At 39.6% G+C, this 17,786-nt stretch overlaps 1 protein-coding gene across 3 annotated transcripts in view; it reads left to right on the top strand.

The window, feature by feature from the left end:
- nin (ninein (GSK3B interacting protein)) overlaps positions 1-16,550 on the top strand; it is a 33,252-nt gene extending 16,702 nt beyond the window's left edge. For 2 of the 3 annotated variants that reach the window (XM_053502409.1, XM_053502410.1), the window contains exons 12-28: positions 84-194; positions 313-402; positions 503-641; positions 1,147-1,268; positions 2,405-3,483; positions 8,053-8,151; positions 8,239-8,308; positions 8,435-8,596; positions 9,133-9,231; positions 9,311-9,424; positions 9,521-9,667; positions 9,815-9,988; positions 10,072-10,212; positions 10,638-10,739; positions 10,858-10,953; positions 14,260-14,367; positions 14,471-16,550. In XM_053502409.1, coding sequence (XP_053358384.1) covers positions 84-194; positions 313-402; positions 503-641; positions 1,147-1,268; positions 2,405-3,483; positions 8,053-8,151; positions 8,239-8,308; positions 8,435-8,596; positions 9,133-9,231; positions 9,311-9,424; positions 9,521-9,667; positions 9,815-9,988; positions 10,072-10,212; positions 10,638-10,739; positions 10,858-10,953; positions 14,260-14,367; positions 14,471-14,686 — 3,069 coding nt within the window. In that variant the 3' untranslated portion in view covers positions 14,687-16,550. Of the gene's footprint in view, positions 1-83; positions 195-312; positions 403-502; positions 642-1,146; positions 1,269-2,404; positions 3,484-8,052; positions 8,152-8,238; positions 8,309-8,434; positions 8,597-9,132; positions 9,232-9,310; positions 9,425-9,520; positions 9,668-9,814; positions 9,989-10,071; positions 10,213-10,637; positions 10,740-10,857; positions 10,954-13,212; positions 14,075-14,259; positions 14,368-14,470 lie in introns of those variants that run through there. The other variant, XM_053502411.1, reaches the window with a different exon arrangement.
- The last annotated feature ends 1,236 nt before the right edge of the window (positions 16,551-17,786 follow it).

The following is a 17,786-nucleotide window of genomic DNA, read 5'->3' as shown; positions in this document are numbered from 1 at the left end:
TTAAGTTATTTTACCTTATCTTTACAATTAGAAATTTGTAATTTGTCTGATTTTGTATAAATATTAACAAACTATATGTTTAGGAAAACAGGCGTTTGGAGGCAGAGCTGCTGGACAGCACAGAGCGATTGATTGAAGCAGATGCTCAGATTAATAAACTGCAAAAGAACTTGGACAATGTCCTCAGGGAGAAGGTACTGGACGCTTGCAATAGTGCATAGCCAGTTTCTGATCACCTTATTATGTTTTCTTAGTAATTGCATGTTTAAAAGTAGATTGAATGGATTTATTTGTTTTTGTTTATGTGTGTAGTTTGGTGATTTGGACCTGAGCAATGCTGAGTTCTATCAGCACGAAGAACGTCTCAGACAGCTGCGCAACAGCTATGAGGAGCAGTGTCGGGTTAGAAAATTCTGCTCATTTTTCCGCCCTATTTTTTCTCTCTCCATCCTTCCATCAGCGCCTTATCGTTTGTTAATGCTTCTTTCTATATGCTCTTTAGGAACTGCAAGATCGTATAGATGAGTTGCAGGCTCAGTTGGAGGATTTTCGTGCTTTAAGCCGAGCCCCGCAGACCTCCCTCATGCCCCCTCTGTCTGATGAGCTGGAAAGCAAGAGTCCCGGCATGGAGTCAGACCAAGGTGATACTTTTTTTTTCCTCTCATGTACTGATGCAGATGCAAACTCGCAGAGCTGGGTAGCAAATTTTAAGGGGAAAAAAAAAACGTTGTAATTATTATACTATGGTGGTATGTTTTGACATGGTTTTGACACTAGTCACTACAAAAAATGAATCCTATCGTGGGCATGGACTTAATCCAGGATGACAGTGTCCACATTCACAGGGTATGAGGGCTCAATTAGTGGTTTGATGCATATGAGGTGCATGTATACAGCATCTACACAATCATTAAAACCCCCTCAATTGTGGAAATGAAAAGTGTTAATTGCTTTATGGCAGTTCTAAGCAATATTAGTGGCCTGTCATACTGCTAAAATATTTTGTTTAGTTTTTTCCAATTAGTCACTTGTCTGTATGAATAGTTTTTCTTTTTTTCCTTTTTAAAAAAAAAAGTTTTGTTGCTGTGGCAGACATGCAGAAGTTTTAATGTTTTTGTGTGCTTATGCGTTCATGCATATGTATAGGCCTAGGTTCTGAAGACGGGCAACCCTTTAACATGAGTCTGGAGGCAGAGATGATGCTGGAGCAATTGAAAGAGCAACATTGCAGAGAACTGGAAGATATAAGAACGCAGCTAGATTCCACGGTCAGCCTCACACAGGAAGTTCACACACATACAAAATTAAGTCTAGCCTGTAAACAGCAGTCATTCTTTCAATTATTTATATATTTAAATTGAAATCTTCAGATTTTTACCATATTTTCATACTATATATTTTTGTAGTTGTAGCCAATTCCCACACGGCACTATTGGTGCACGTCCCATTAAAGCAACAACTACCAACAAGGAAAGGGGAAGACATCACATGCTTCCTCTGAGACACGTTGCACCAGAAAAACGCAATGCAGCATAATGCACTTGGAGGAAAGTACTATCTGTCCCTTCAACTTGTGTGAGCTCACAGACACTCTTGATTGGCCAATGTCGCTGTGATTGTTGTAAGAGTGTGGGTATGCCACCTTTCACCCCAGAAATATCAGTCAGTCTGCTTTCTAGACTCCCAGTTGATGGCTAGAGCATCACCTGGAAATCAAACTCACAACGATAGTGGCAAATGTACACTTTCCCTCTTAATGTATGTGTGAGGGTGTGTGCATGTGTAATCTGCAATGAACTGGCACCATGTCCAGGTTATACCCCGCTTAGTGCCCTGAGACCCCTGGGATAGGCTCCAGGCTTTCCATTACCCTGTGAGCTCTCTCAGAGGGGAGGGATGAGAGGTACTTAACGCACCCACATTAATCACAGCTCTACAGCCAATTAGTGGCGTCTGTGAGCTCACGCAAGCGAAAGGAGCGGATAGCGCTGCCCTCCGAATGTGTTACGCCATTCATAACGGTGGGTGAGCGAGCAGTTCGAAAAGATGCAGTCGGCTGATGTTGTATGATTCGGAGAAAGCACGTAATAGTCTTTGGCTTTCTCGGCCGAGTGGTAGTAATAGCCTTAATGTGGAAGACCCCCCACTTGAGTGACTTTTTTTTTTTAACCAAAATTATTTGTACTAACAAATTTGATGAAACATTTGCAAAAGCTTTTTGTGACACATTCCACATAATTAAATAAAGCACAATAAACACTTAGTGGTATATAGTTAAAATGTACTTGTTTTACTCATACGGACTGACTAGCACTCATGTGAAAGTACTTATGTTGTCCAGATCAAACTATACACGTACTTGTAACCTTGTTTATCGAGTGGTTCTTCTGTGTTTTGTCTGCAGGTGAACAAGTGTGAGCACAGGCTGGAAGAACAGAAGAGCTCTATTGAGGAGGAGAGGAGTCTGCTCTCCTTACAGCACCAACAGGAGATAAAGGGTATCAGGGAAGAACTGAATGAAGCTCTGAAGCAAGCTCGAGATTTGCAAGAACAACTGGAGCAGGAAAGACGCAATATGGAGGCTCAGCAAAGTGTAGAACGTGCTGAACTCCATGCTGTTTACCAGCAGAAAGTTGGTTCTCTTAGCCAGGAGCTACAGAATGCCAGAACCCATGCACTGAACCTGGAAGAGCAGCTCAGGGTGCTGGAGGAGCAAGAAAGGGCAGTGGAGGAAAGCAGATTGAGGGAGATGGAAGAGCTGAGCAGGACTCACGCAGAGGAGCTTTGTCGAATGGAACTGCACTACAAGGAGGCACTCGAGACCAGTCTGCAGAGGCAGAAGGAGGAGGCAGAGAGGTCGCTCTCAGATGAGTTGGAGAATGAAAGGCAGCATCTGAAAGAAGTTTATGAGGAGGTGCTGAGGGTTCGATTAGAGGAGGTACAACAGAGAGCTGAGCAGGAACGGACAGAATTGGAGAGAAGCCTCAGGGAAGAGTTTGAGAGCGACAAGCAGAAGCTAGAGGAAAACAATAGAAAAAAGCTTGAGCAGGAGCTGGAACGTTTGGAAAAAGGGCAAGAAGAAAGCAGTAAGAGGCTCAGAGAACATTGGGAAAAGGAGCGTAACCTTCTACAGAAACAACATTATGCTGAGCTGCAGAAGTGTTTACAGCAGGAAAGGGAGCGACTGCAGGCCCAGGAGCAAGACGAGGAGCAAAGAAGGATGGAGTGGGAAAGAGAGCGGGTTCTACTACATAAGCAGAATGAGGAGGTGCTGCAGGCCAGGCTAGAGGAGCAGAGGGCACAGCTGCAGGCACAGAAAGAAGAGGAGAAAAGAGTGTGGCAGAAAGTACTGGAAGATCAACAGGGCCAAAGTGAAGAGACGCACAGGGAGGCCATGAGTGAGTTGAGTGCGAAACACACTGAAGAGAGAGAGAGGCTGAGCTGTATGCTGGAGAAACTACACGCCGACATTGTCAAGGAAAGGTAGGACACGAGAATACTTGAGAACTTTCTAAGTAATTATATTTTTAAATAAAAATTACTAAAAGGCTTGTAATAAAAAAAAAACTCATACTTTTAATGTAGCTGTTTAACATAACTTAATCACAGTAGTTATTGTTCCGGTTTCCTGATAGGCTAATTGGCATTTCCGAAATTGTTCATAGTGTGCGAGGATGCTTGTGTATTCTGTGATGGATTAGCCCCCTGTCCACTGGTCTTATCCTGGTCTAGTACTTTTTTTTTTATTGCATAACAATTTCTGTGGCAATACCTCAGTTATAGCATTAATAACAAACATTTGTATTAAAGTTCCCTGGTCTGATTTACCTTTTTTTTTCAGCATTTGGAAATAATAGGGCATTAGTTTTAAAATGATACTGAAAGCCACAATATATGGACAAAAGTATTTGGACAAACCTGCAATAAAATTGTATCCATACACATATATTTTAATATGAAGCTGGTCTCTCATTTGCAGCTGTAACAGCTTCCACTCTTCATGGAAGGCTCTGCACAGATGTTTGAATGTTTCTGGGGGGAACTTGCGCACAATCTGTGGAGCATTTATGAAGCTGGGCACTGATGTTGAATAAGAAGGCCTAGCTCACTATAGTGCCAATTCATCACAGTTGGTTTATTTGACCAGTCTTTTAACTGTTAATACACTGACTAGGTATAAAAGGGAATAGGATGTGTGATCACAGGTCTATTACTGTATCAATAGATAAACACTATTGCATTTTAAATATTTGAATAGATATTGCAATAATTAGGAAGTGTTGGGTGTTTAACCTTGGCCATGCACAGGAAAGAATTCAAGAACGACTTTGCTCAGAGAATCAGGGAAGTAGACACCCGTGTCCCTGGTGCACAGGATTTGGTGCTGAAGCACCTGGAACAGCACTACCAGAGCAAAGTAACAGCCCTTACCCAGTGCCATGCTGCAGACCACATGCAATGGGAAGCGGAGCTGGAAACTGCCAACCAGGAAGTAGAGCAGCTAAAGAAACTCTGGCAGGAAGCTCTTCAGGTGGAGACTATATTTCTAACTATTGTTAACGCTATGCAAATGAAAGAAACGGATCTTAACCATGAACTGCTTAAGCTACATGACAGACACCCAGAGAATATGAAAGGTAATGGCACATTGCTAGGAGATACAGAAAACAAAGCTACAAAACTTAATTTAATGCTTAAACAGGCTATGGATGATTTGGCCCAAGACAGAAGGACATTTCAAAATTGCCTTTGGGAGTTGAAACGACAGTATGCACAGACCGTGACATTTACTGAGAAAAAGCAGCAAGAGAGAATTGGTATGGTCACAGAGCAAAATGAGCTGAGTGTGAAGATTAAGGATCATCATCTCCACCAGGCTGTGGAAGACTTTAACAAGGAGCGTTTAGAGCTACAGGGTACTGTGGCTGAGCTAAAAGAGAAGCTGAAGAACAGTATCTCCACACTTTTTGCTGAGAGAGACAAACCGAGTGCACTTTAAGTTCTCTCAGGATCTGTTTTTGCCTGATCTCTCTGTAGATTTTGTAATTAAGCCTCAAGATCCATCAGCAGACAGTTTCATTGTCAATGATATCAATTAAAATGTGGTGGTAGAGCATTTAGGCCTTTGTGTTGCACAGCATGAGGAACTTAGAAGAATGTCAGCCCTGCAAGAGGAAGATGCAGGGGACCTCGAGAATCTAGCACCTGGCAATGCACAAGTGTTAAATGTCAACAGCAATGGGATGCTCCACTGTCCAGGAGGTAATGATGTAGGTGACACCAAAGTGGTAAAGTATAAGCACATTACTGATGCTGACACTGATTTTAGTACTGATGGACTAGATGAATCTTGCATCTACATAAGCCAGTGTATGAGCCATTTTAGAATGATATCGCAGAAAAATCTGAGAATATAACCATGGATTCTGCAAATTCTACTCTCGACAGTTTGATTGTCATCAGTATTAAAGAAATGATAAAATTTGATACAGATGATGGGTTGGCAGACTCTAGCACTGACACTAGATCTTTTACAGAAGACGCCATATCTTTAATTCAATTCACTTTTATTTGTATAGCGCTTTTAAGAATTGTAATTGTCGCAAGGCAGCTTTCCACATTTAAAAAAATTATTTAGGTTTGTATGGAATGTGAATGTGTATGAATCAAAATGGTCAGCTAGTCCCTGGTGATTAACTCGAGGGCGACAGTGGCAAGGAAAAACTTCCTGAGATGGTAATAGGAAGAAACCTCGAGAGGAACCAGACTCAACAGGGAACCCATCCTCATTTGGGTGAGGAATTGATCTGCATTCATACTGTGTGTTAGGTGGCTGCCAGTTCAGCTATAACAGTTGATGTTAATATGGAGTCCAGGTAGTTATTGGAGACTCCAATATTGGAGACTGGTAGACTTGTAGGAAATTCCAGTCCTGAACTATCAAACTGTCAGGTCCTCTTAGAAACAGCTGTTAACACCAGTCGAGGCCAGAACCATCTTCTAGATAGAGTGAAACCGTCCCCAGACACCAGACACCAAAGAGACACACGGGGCATCCATGTGACGTGATCTCCAACCAGAAGCGGGGCACCAGGATGGGTCAGACAGGTCCGGAGAGCAGAGGGAGTCTGGATCACTGGCAGCTCAGGGATGACGTGTAGCTCGCCAAATCCTAAAGGGTTAGGGTTATGGAATTATGTGAGAATTTTGCTGAAGCAAGCAATAAAGTGTCTACTTTTGAAACCATAAACGTTATGGGTGAGGATATGGCGAACCCAAAAAGTGCAGCTTTATGTAATTTCACTGATTCTGAAATAGCAAACACAGAACATGATGAAAGTACAGAAAATACTCAACTAAGCAGTTGTACAATCTCCAAAGCTTCTGTTGAGATGGCAGATAAAGAGGTTCCAATGTGGAGCAGTGATGAGTTTAATCTTGTGCAAGTATTTGTGAAGAATGGTGCAGTTTGCATTAGTACATATATAATTCCCCAATAGTGCCAGAGGATTGAAATATGCTAATATTACCACAAACATCATTGACCCAGATCTTCTTGTGATCAGAATTGGTCAAGAGAAATTTTACATTATAAGGAGCCAAATCAAGGTCTTAAAATGCAAGAGAAGTTTAGAGATGGTACCAGCACCATCGTCTTGACCAATGAAAGCAGTACTACCAGTACTCCCAGTTTTTACATGGACCTGTGCTAAAAACTGAGCAAGAAGAAATGGCACATTTTGCAGATTTGTGTGCAATTGAGAGTCTGGAGTTTTAGGCAATAGCAGTGCAATAGAAATACCAAAGTAGACTTCTGGAACTGCTTCAGAAGCAGTACGGGTGCACTCTGAAACAAAACCTCTCCCTGAAGGACCAGCTTGTTAACCTTTGGCAGCACAATGACAAATTGGAGCTGCTGCTGGATCTTAATAAAGGAAGATCAAGATCTCAGTCAGAAGGTCATGGAGGAAAGTCATGACCTTAGAATGGACATGATTACCATGGCAAGCCATGCTTAAGAAATAGAGAGAAAATCATTGGAGCTATCTAAGCTTCAAGTGCACTGTGAGAATGTGCATCTGGCAGAGCAGAATATGTAACTGGAGAAAAGATTGGTGTACATGGAGAGTAGGATGAACATTGTCCACGAGTTCCAGGAGCAACAGCCGAGTCTGCTGAATTAGATTATGGGCATTCATAAAGAGAATGAAGGGCTGAACACTGCAGAGCACGATCTGCAACACAAGTATGCGGTGCTTTTGGTACTGCACGAAGAGGCTAAATCTATATTTGTAGACTCTTTAGATGACTCCTTTCTGGATCTAAGCTCCGAGCTGGGCTGAAGATTGCTGCAGCGATTGAGTGGGAGCTGAAAGACTTTTTCTTGAGGTTTGACAACCATAACCCTTGTCTGCAATCTTCAGTTATTCACCTGCAGGAGAAATTCCTCATGATCAACAAGAAGATCCTTGAACATAGGTATCATAACATTTCCATCCTTTGATAGCTGACTAGGAAAGAAACCTTGCCTTCCTACCCAAAGCCTTCTGGTCTGTTGCTTTTACTCCTGCTAGCTGTGCTGTTCTGGTAGCTCTAGCTCCGTTGTGTAATACCTCCAATATTGTGGTCGTTCCTCCACTGGTGCCACTTGTATTTCAGTAGACCTATGAGAGAAACCTGTACAACTTTAAGTCACCTGTACTTTTTGTGTTTTGATGGGTCCTGATAATGCTGAATTGTAATACCCACAGTTTTACGCTCATGAGGTGCATGCCTGCATATAAATAGTTGGTACTCTAAAACACAATCTTCTTAATTATTCACATCTGCTAAGAATAGTAAAAGATAACGTTACATTTGGGGGTAAATATTTAAACTTTTAAGGGCTTTTAAAAATTTTTACAGGTACTAAAAGAGACCTGTGATGATCACCTATTTGTATCAATTCCTGAGCTTTTATTACCAGTATTGTCATTTTGTGTGAAGTATTCCTATAGTTAAGTAAATCTCTTCCAATGTAAGCAGTGATGCAGACAGTTTTTACTTCTGTAGGAGTGAAGCTGGACGTCTAGCTGAAGAAAACCTTCTTTTAAGACAGAATATCTCAGAGCTGAGAGAAGAGGACCTGAAAGAAAAGCAACAGGAGCTGCTGTAAGCCTCAAATTCATTCTATACACAGCACACTGCGTTTTGTATGAAGACCTGCTTTCCTAACAGTATTACCACTCATTGCCGCAGACTAAAAGTGGAACACCTTCGGAAGGAGAAAAACGCTGCCCAGAAGATGGCTAATGGTTTAAAGAGGCAGGTAAGGACACATTAATAGACACTGCTGCATACTTTGTTGCACAATGCAATCGATGTGTTGTTTAAGTCTTAATTAATTGGCATAATATCCTGCATGCATGAACACATCAAACAATATTCTGTTCAGATTTCTGAGCTTCGCCGTCGTGGGAAGCAGCGAGAGGAAGAAAACAATGTTTTGTCACAGCAGAGTGGAAAACATGCACTTGGTGTCGACGCACTACAACATACGCTTGAGGAAGTGATGCTCCATCATGGAAAAGGTTTTCCATCATGGGAAAAGGTTGAGGTGAGAGTTAGGCCATGATATTGGTGCAGCTGATAAGTGCAGCTTTACATTTTATTTGCTCCATTTGAAAAGAGTCAAATTATGAACTTTTCATAACAAAATGAGTTTGAATCAAGTAACAAAGTGCTGTTGCGTTGGAAACATATATATATATATATATATATATAGGTTTCCAACGCAACAGCACTTTGTTACTTGATTCAAACTCATTAAAAACTCTGGCTTCTTTTGGATATTTTATATATATATATATATATATATATATATATATATATATATATATATATATATATATATAAATAAAATATCCAAAAGAAGCCAGAGTTTTAAAAAATAATAATAATTTGAGAAATGGGTAAAAAAGAAAATGGTACTCTGCAACTATAGAATGTCCTATACAGTCTCTTGTACATTTATGTCTTAAAGTGAACACACTTAAGAAAGGCAAGTATAAAATAAATACTCACTGGGCAATCATTTTGACTCTGCCCATTAACTACGCTTTATTATGTTCTTCCAATAACCATGTTATACAGATCGAAGAAGGAGGTTTTGCCTCACCTGTTGGCAGAACGGAAAAGCTGGAAGAAGAGAAGAAGCTTCTCCGAGCAGAACTTAACCGCTGTGTGGAAAAGGTATCCGTGTTTAGAGTTGTGCACTAATGGGTACTGGTGTTAATGTTCTTCCTCTAAGCAAATCTATGTATCTGTGTAGATGGCTCAGCTGCGCACAGCAGAAACGCAACTGGCTCAACTCTTACACGAAAGACAGCTGGCGGACAAACATAACCAAGCATTACGTACACAAATGATGAAGGCACAGGAGTCGGTAAGAGATCTTCATAACTAATATGGTCAGTTCAGCATTTTGGGCCAAGAAATGAAATCCGTGTGAAAATCGTTCTGTTTATGGTTTCTCTTAAAGGTCCAAGCACTAGATTTTACACTCCAGGGGCTGACTCAGCAGAACGCTCGTTTGAAATCAGACCTGCGCATCACGCAACAAGAGCGGGATGCTCTGAAACAGGAAGTGATCTCACTGCATAAACAGCTGCAGAATGCCAATGAAAAGGTGGGGACTGATTCACACTTTTGATCTCACTGAGGGTTAGACCTTTGTGGGTGATTTAATATTGTCTTAAAACTATTTTGTTAATATAATCTTTTTTTAATGTGTAGATTGATTATAGCGTATTTATTAATTTATTTATCTTCTCAGTGTCGTCTGTTGGAGAAATCTGGTGTCCCACTTAGCTCGCACCAAGGAAAGCGTGTGTGGGCAGAGCTGTCTGGACTGATGGAGGCAGAGCTGAGTGTGCTGCGTGAAGAAAATCAGAGGCTGCATCGAGAGATTAATGATGCACGACTGGAGCTCAGCTCTGCACGGGAGAAGGTCTGAGATCCTACATGCTTTGAGGTCACTCTAATGCAGTAACCTAAATTGTCAGTGTAAACATTATTATTTGTGTTTCTCAGGCTCGACATTTGGAGGCACTGGTGTTGAGTTTGAAACAGCAGAAGCAGCAGAACCAAGCAAGCCTAGCCAAGACAGCAGAGCAGGAGCGATCTGCTCTCAAACGAGAGTTAGAGGCTCTGCAAACACAACTACACAATAAGGTAACTTATTGTTCAACCACATATAGATAAGAATGTATACCCTATGATCGTACAGATATGCTGCTCCACTTAAGCAGGGAAAAAAAAGATTTACATAAATGAATTGTGCGTGACATTTAAAATGCTTGCAAATTAAGATCCTGCATACAGTTATATACAAGGGATGTTCGAGTCAAATCAGGACTTTTGATGCAGAATAACAGGAAGCAGTTATAAAAGTAAAAACTATTTATTTTTCTATATAATCCCCTGCCACACTAAAAAGTAACTATCAAATTAAACTTTTTTCAAGTAATTCTGGCTATTATTTGGACCACAATAACTTCCACTTTTTTTTTTTTTTTTTTTAGATCACCACTGATACTGTATGTAATAGATGTGCACGATTATATCATTGACACTGATGGAAACTGTTTCTGCTCTAGTTGTGTGACAGCAGTGAAGAGCAGAGAGAAATTGAGAATCTTCATGATGAGAATGAGAGACTGAGGAACAGACAGACGGTACTTGAATCCCAACTGATGGAGGTCTTTACACACAGACATTAGCATTCATGCTTTCTAAAAGCAAAATCATTATTGTTGTTTTTTTCAAAACTGCTCCCTACCAATTTAACTCGCAAACACCTGCTCTCTGTCTCTACAGGCCCAGGTTATAGCCATGTTACCACCATCACCACAGCGATCGTCAGCAGAGCGAAGAGGACAGTGCCATGGAGATGAGATGAACCCAGACATCAATGTAAGAGAGTGCGTGTGTATGTGTACACTAAACATGCACACAGACACACTCGCGCACACACACACCTTTTTTTTCATTGGGCTACTGTGGTGTAAGATGCTGTGCTGACTTTGATGGCGTGAACTTTCCCCGCACTGTAATAGCACTATGCTCACGTCAGGGTGTGTGCATTTTTCTACTTGCACTAGTGAGGGTCTGTTCAGAGAATTTCTGGGCCTGATGGTGATGGTTCTTACTTGGTTCTTGTTGCAAGTTTATGTACTCCGTTGAAATTTGATGTGCATATGTATATAGAATAAGGAATCATGTTCAACGCTTTGGATAAAAACATCTCTGATCAACACTTTGATTTAAAAGGGGTAAAAGCCCAGTATACACGGATGGATCCAAATCAGGAAATAAAGTGGCAGCAGCCTTTCCAACAAATCTACTACAGCTAAGTTTATGCATCCCAGACCAAAGTTCAATTTAAAAGCAAATGCTTTGCTTATGGCTTTGAAATTCATTGAAACCACGTCACAAAAAAGTTACCGGATAATAACGGACTTAAAATTATGTCTCCAAGCATTAGAAAATATAAAAACGGATCACCCAGCAATCGTGGAAATCCTAACCAAGTTATCATTTTTAGAAGCCAATAATTTTAACATAGTTTTCTGTTGGATACCTGGGCACTCAGGAATCCCTGGTAATGAGAAAGTAGACAAAACTGCCAAAGAAGCATTATCTAAAAAAAAATCAATCAAATGCTCTATACCCTTCACAGATTTAAATGAATACATAAAATATAAATGGCACTCAGAATGGGACCAATGCTTAAATAAAAAACTATATGAAATAAACCCAGATTTTGGATCATGACATACATTTCCTCTTAAAAATCGTTGGGATCAAGTGACTTATACAAGATGCAGGATAGATCATTTAAAAGCAACACACATTTTTACTGTCAAGAGAAGGAACCACATATTTTATTTGACTGTAACTCTTCTACTCCTTTAAGGAACTTGTTTTATTCTGTTGACACTTTTAAAAAAAGTTTTTAAACAAGTTAATCCAAATGTAGTTCTTAGGAAAACAATTATTTTAAACATCTGTATAGGCGAGTGTGTATGTGAAGGGGCACGGTGTCAAATTACATATGCGCACACACACATGACGGCAGAGGGAGAAAATTTATCTTTAATCTTTTAATGAGACTTTCTTTTGCTTTACACAGACACGCACACAATTGTTATAAGAAACAGTACACGTGCGCTGTACACACACGCCTACAAACACAAAATTATTTTAAATGTGTTTTACACGCACACACGTGGTCACAGTGTTATAGTAAACAGTACCTGCGTGCACGGATGTTGATTATACTAGTGAGAGACGCGCACTAAGACCCAGCAGGGAAGACAATTACCCACAATTCCGCAGCTCAAGAGAGAAAAAGCGTTGGCTCTGTTGTGATCACGTGATGCTCAGCGTCAAAACAAGAAGCGCATGAGTGATACTTGGTACTCGTGAACCAAGACTTGCTCGTTTTTGTAGTCAAAATTTATTAAACATCTTTGCTCGTCTTGCGGAACACTCGCAAACCGCATTACTCGCAATCCGAGGTTTTACTGTACTGTGTTTTTATAATGTATAATGAAAACCTAATAGTAAAATTGTGGCATTCTGTACGCGAATATACAGTGACACTTTTTATATTATCTCTTTTCTATTAAAGTGACCAGTTAATCAGTGTGCAAGATCATGCTTTCCCCCTTTAAAGACAGTACATATATAAATCCTATTAAAAAAAATTATTTACAGAGACCTATTATTAAAATGTATTTTAAGTAAGATAAAAAATGCAACTTGTCATGTTATCCAGAAAGCACAAAGTTTTTTGTCCTTTTTTGTGTTCGTGTTATCTCTGATTTCCAAAATTCCTAAATATTCTTCTCACAGAAAACATTGTATAAACAAATGTATGTTCAACAAAGTAACATGTTAGAACCAGCATATTAATATACAGTATATATTTATAAATTTATCTCACCTTTTGAGCTAATGTCATTGCCTTCGGAATTGTGCATCCGTTTTACATCTAGACAGTGTCCATTTATAATCTGGAACAGGATTCGCTACAAACTGGAGTGAGGGCTAAGGACTTGGCACTTGCTGGTGTGAATGCAGGGATATTGATTTGGGATGAGGCATGGTGGCAGTTGTGTACGAGTGTGTACTTGTGTGTATATATAGCGCTGTGTGTTCTTTCTGCAGGTGATCCCAGAGCAGCCTCATCACTTCGACAGCCACCGGAGGAGTGGTGGTTTATGAATCTCCTCTAACCTTCATACAGTGTTATCCAATCACTCAACACTTCCAGTCCCCTTTTACACTCAGACAATAATTTTATCCACTGTCCTTGAGGAGGGGTTTGCTTTAAGAAGTATCAGTGTTTATGGTGTAATGACTGGGATCTACCACTGAGTGGCAGTCATGTGTGACACTGATGTAGTACACTGTCTATGACCTTTTGGGATGGGTTGAAAAGGCCAGTTGTGTACAGTATTTGAAAGGAAAAGCAGATCGTTTCATTGTAGAAATGTGTAGAATGTCTATTATGTTACCCAGTTGTATGTCGTTTACACTCACAATAATGTGAAGTTTTTAAAATTCCTCTTTGAGTGTTTGTCAAATGATTTTACACTTACATTTTCTTACCGCACAAATGATGAATCGTGTACTGGCTCTTTTTTGTGTGTGTGTATTTTATTTTTTATTTTTTGGAAAGGGTAAAGTTTTTTTTTTTTTTTCCTTGTCGTGAGCTCAGTTTGTTGCACTACTGTTGTATATGTCTGTGAGAACTGAGAAACTGTGTGTTTGTGTTGTACTGTGTAGTTCTGGTCCAAGTGTTTCTATTTTAATGTCATTCGGAAGAATGGATTTCAGAGATAAAAAGTTAATTGATTTGTTAAATTAAGTTAATTTTATTTTTTTTATATTTATTTTTTGTTTAGTTTTATTATTTATGTTTTATTATTTATTTTGTGGTGTGCATGTCTTTTTGTTTCCTCCACCTAAAAGTATTAAACATTTTTGTGAAACTGAGATCAAATAAAGAACCAGGGTAAATTTCCAATCGTGTTTATTTGCATAATTTTTCTCTTCATGCTTACAACGTAATTATGAAATTCCTAATATACCTTATTATAAATATAATATTCTATTTCTCTTAGACTGACTGGTGCCAATTATTTTCCTAATTAGAATAAAGATTCTTAATGCAGCTATTAAAACCATATATTTTATACTGTTTGCCTACAGAAAGAAAAGGCGCTGTTTAAGATGGAGGAAAGGATGAAGGAGGTGGAGCTCAAGCTCCGAAATGTCAAACTGTTGTTGCAAGAGAAGGTTTCCCAGCTGAAGGAACAGGTATATTGCATCATTTACACACAACTAATCCATACTGGTAATTTTTTTGCTTTGTTTTTTTCCTTTTAACATAAATAATTTGTCTCTTACTTTCAATCTGCAGCTAAATAAAAACAGTAAATCAGATGTGTTGATCAAGGATCTTTATGTGGAGAATTCTCAGCTACTGAAGGCTCTTGAAGTGAGTGAGCAGAGGCAGAAGGTGGCAGAAAAGAGGAATTACCTCCTGGAGGAGAAAATCTCCAGCCTCAATAAGATCGTTCGTGAGCTCAGTCCTTCGCCGCTAATGCCAGTGCCATACCACATGACCCGCTCATAATAATCCAGTTTATGGTTTTTAAATTTAAGTTATTTTTATTTTATTAAAATGACTGTTAAAGGGTAATGTTTTCAAATAAAACCCTCACTCTTGCATGACCTAAAAACTAATGAAAAGCACACTTTGTGTATTCAGATTATCTGCTTTGGCCTAGAAGTATTTTTTGGTGCATATTTTTATATTCCTGCTGGGGGGAAAAGATAATTTACCTGAAAGTATTAAATCTGCTATTTCTAAGAGCAAAATTATTTTTGCTTCCTAAAAGATGCAGGTTGTGATTTATAGAGTGGTTGCCATGGAAACACCGACCCCACCCTTTGTGTTGAAAGTGTCTCTCTTGTGACTTGGCTTTGAGAAAAACATGCACAGCTGAGCAGCTCCATTCTGGCTGGGGATAAATTGTGTTCAGCAAATACACAGGACCTCGACAGTAATAGTGTGAAAATCAGTTTTTCTAAGGTTTTTTATTTTTATTTTGAATGTGGTCAGGTATACACACCCTACACCATTAAAAACAAACTTTGGTAAACATCATTTAGGCATAAATATGAATCGACATCAATTTAATAGAGTGAAATTAAATTGTTTATACTTTAACAAATACCAGAGCAGTATTTATTTATTATTTTACATCAGAGAGGCATCATTCCAGCACCCTATTTGCACAGAATACAGAAGCTTGAAGTCTTTCTCTGATTTCAAACATAAATTACAGAAAAGAAAAAAGAGGAAAAAAACATGCTGGGCACAAACATGCTTTATTGCAAATTATAAAAGCGGTTACTTGGCCTACATAACACCACAACATTTAATGTTTCTCTAGCATAGTTTTAAGAATGGGAATGACTTTGTGCTCACCTGTATTCTTACTAATAATTTTTTTTTTTTTTTCATTTTAACTGTGTCTTTTCCTGTTTGTACCGTATATAGTGTTGTTACATATGAATTCCCTAAGGCAGCACGGTGTTGTAGTTATTAGCACTGTGGCCCCGCACCTTTGGGGTCAAGGGTTTGATTCCCACCTCAGGTTTGAGTGCATGGAGTTTGTGTTCTCCCTGTGCTTGGTGTGTTTCCACCAGATACTCTGGTCTCTACTAACTCTAACAGTACTCTCACTAACTGGAAATCCCAGGTTGAGAATGAGTGTGCGTGCGCAGTATGCGATAAATTAAGACCCTGTCCAGTGTGCACCCTGCCTTATGCCTGAAGTCTTCTGGGGTATGTTCCAGTTATAATGAGATGTCGGTGGGCGCAAACAGTGTTTGATTAAAACATCAATGTGCACTTTCTCTAGAAGCAATATGGAAATATTCTACATTAAAGTTTTGTTTGTTTTTTCTTCCATGAGCAGTATTTGTTTTACTTTTCTGCAAATTATTGCTTTTGGTTAAAACCTGTCTCTTAGGTTCAACTTCAGCAGTGATTATTGTGTGTGTATATACATTTTTTGTAAATGAATTGTATAGGCTATCTTTGTGTTGATTTAAAGTATTACAATTTCCATTTTATTTAATTGTATAAAAATATGGGGGCCTTTTTTTTTTTTTTTTTGTCCTTTTTAGCATTTTTATGAAGTTGGGGGGGTTTGGTCGCCCAAAGGAGACAAGAAATGAGAAATCTGGCAGAGAAGGTAAGCCTGTAATAAAACAGCGTGATGCTGAGACAGGAAGTATTTGTATTACAATTCCTGAGGTGTTGCTGTTTAGCAGAACCAAAGAGATTTTCCCACTGTCACTGGCCCAGTTAACAATGTCCAGATTGTCCAGACTCTCTACCTGACAAGAGCTGCTATTAGCCAGCCAAGTGACTGACAATGTGCTGGGGATTTGTATTTATATGAAGCAGTAAAATAGTTTTTAGAGAATGAGGTGTCTGAGTGATCATTTTCTCTTTGTGAGTGTGAAGGTTTCCTGGTGCAGCATACAAGGGTCATAGCATTGTATGTTGTTCATAGTGACAAAGGAGGCACTTGATTCCATTATGAAACAGTTACATGTATTACATACTGTATTAAGTGTAACAAAAGTGTTAAGTTATGAAGAATAAAGAACTTCATATTAAATATTGATTGTACAGTAATTTTATGGAAAAAAGACCACTGTAGCACCCCCTTAACAGGACCAGCTGAAAGATAAAAAAAAAAAAATCTTAAGAAGTTAATGTCATATGCGCGGTCGCTGAAGACACTCTGCAGTCTAATGCACGTTTTCAGGAGCAATGAGGTCAGTCTGACGTACCCATTTTAACCATAGAAGACACTGCCTACTGTTACTTTCAGTGAGGATGCTGCCTATTGTTATAGTTGCTGAGGAATGCCTATGACGCGATCACTGTAAGACATAAAATTCGATGATGACGCTGCTTACTGTTAAATACAGTGAGGAACACCTGTGGCACGTCTGTGATGAAACTACCTATGCAAACACGCAGACGTATAAACACACAACAAATAAAGTTATTCAGACATCATTCTGAATGACAGCACTGGAGCTGGTGGCAGGGTGGTGTAGTGGTTGGTACTGTCGCCTTGCACCTCCAGGGTCCGTGTTTGATTCCCGTCTCAGCCTACATGGAATTTACATGTTCTCCCTGTGTTTGGTGGGTTTCCTCCCAAAGACATGCTCATTACAGATTTCCAGATTGCGCACACACCCATTTACACACTACAGGCAATCTGGAAAAAGACTTCGGTCTTTCCAGATGAGTGGGAATATATATATATATATATATATATATACTGTATACACACCAACACACACAGACGTGGCCAAAAAAGGGCGTCCCAAGAAAGTCCAGCAAGCGCCAGGATCGTCTCCTAAAGAGGATTCAGCTGCGGGATCGGAGTGCCACCAGTGCAGATCTTGCTCAGGAATGGCAGCAGGCAGGTGTGAGCGCATCTGCACGCACAGTAAGGCGAAGACTTTTGGAAGTTGGCCTGGTGTCAAGAAGGGCAGCAAAGAAGCCACTTCTCTCCAAAAAAAAACATCAGAGACAGATTAATCTTCTGCAGAAACTATGGTGAATGGACTGCTGAGGACTGAGGCAAAGTCATATTCTCCTATGAAGCCTCTTTACGATTGTTTGGGGCATCTGGAAAAAG

This window comes from Clarias gariepinus, chromosome 8 (genome assembly GCF_024256425.1).
Source record: "Clarias gariepinus isolate MV-2021 ecotype Netherlands chromosome 8, CGAR_prim_01v2, whole genome shotgun sequence".
Classification (NCBI taxonomy): Eukaryota; Metazoa; Chordata; class Actinopteri; order Siluriformes; family Clariidae; genus Clarias; species Clarias gariepinus.
Note: the sequence above shows the minus strand (reverse complement) of the source record. Positions and strands in the feature narration are given on the sequence as shown.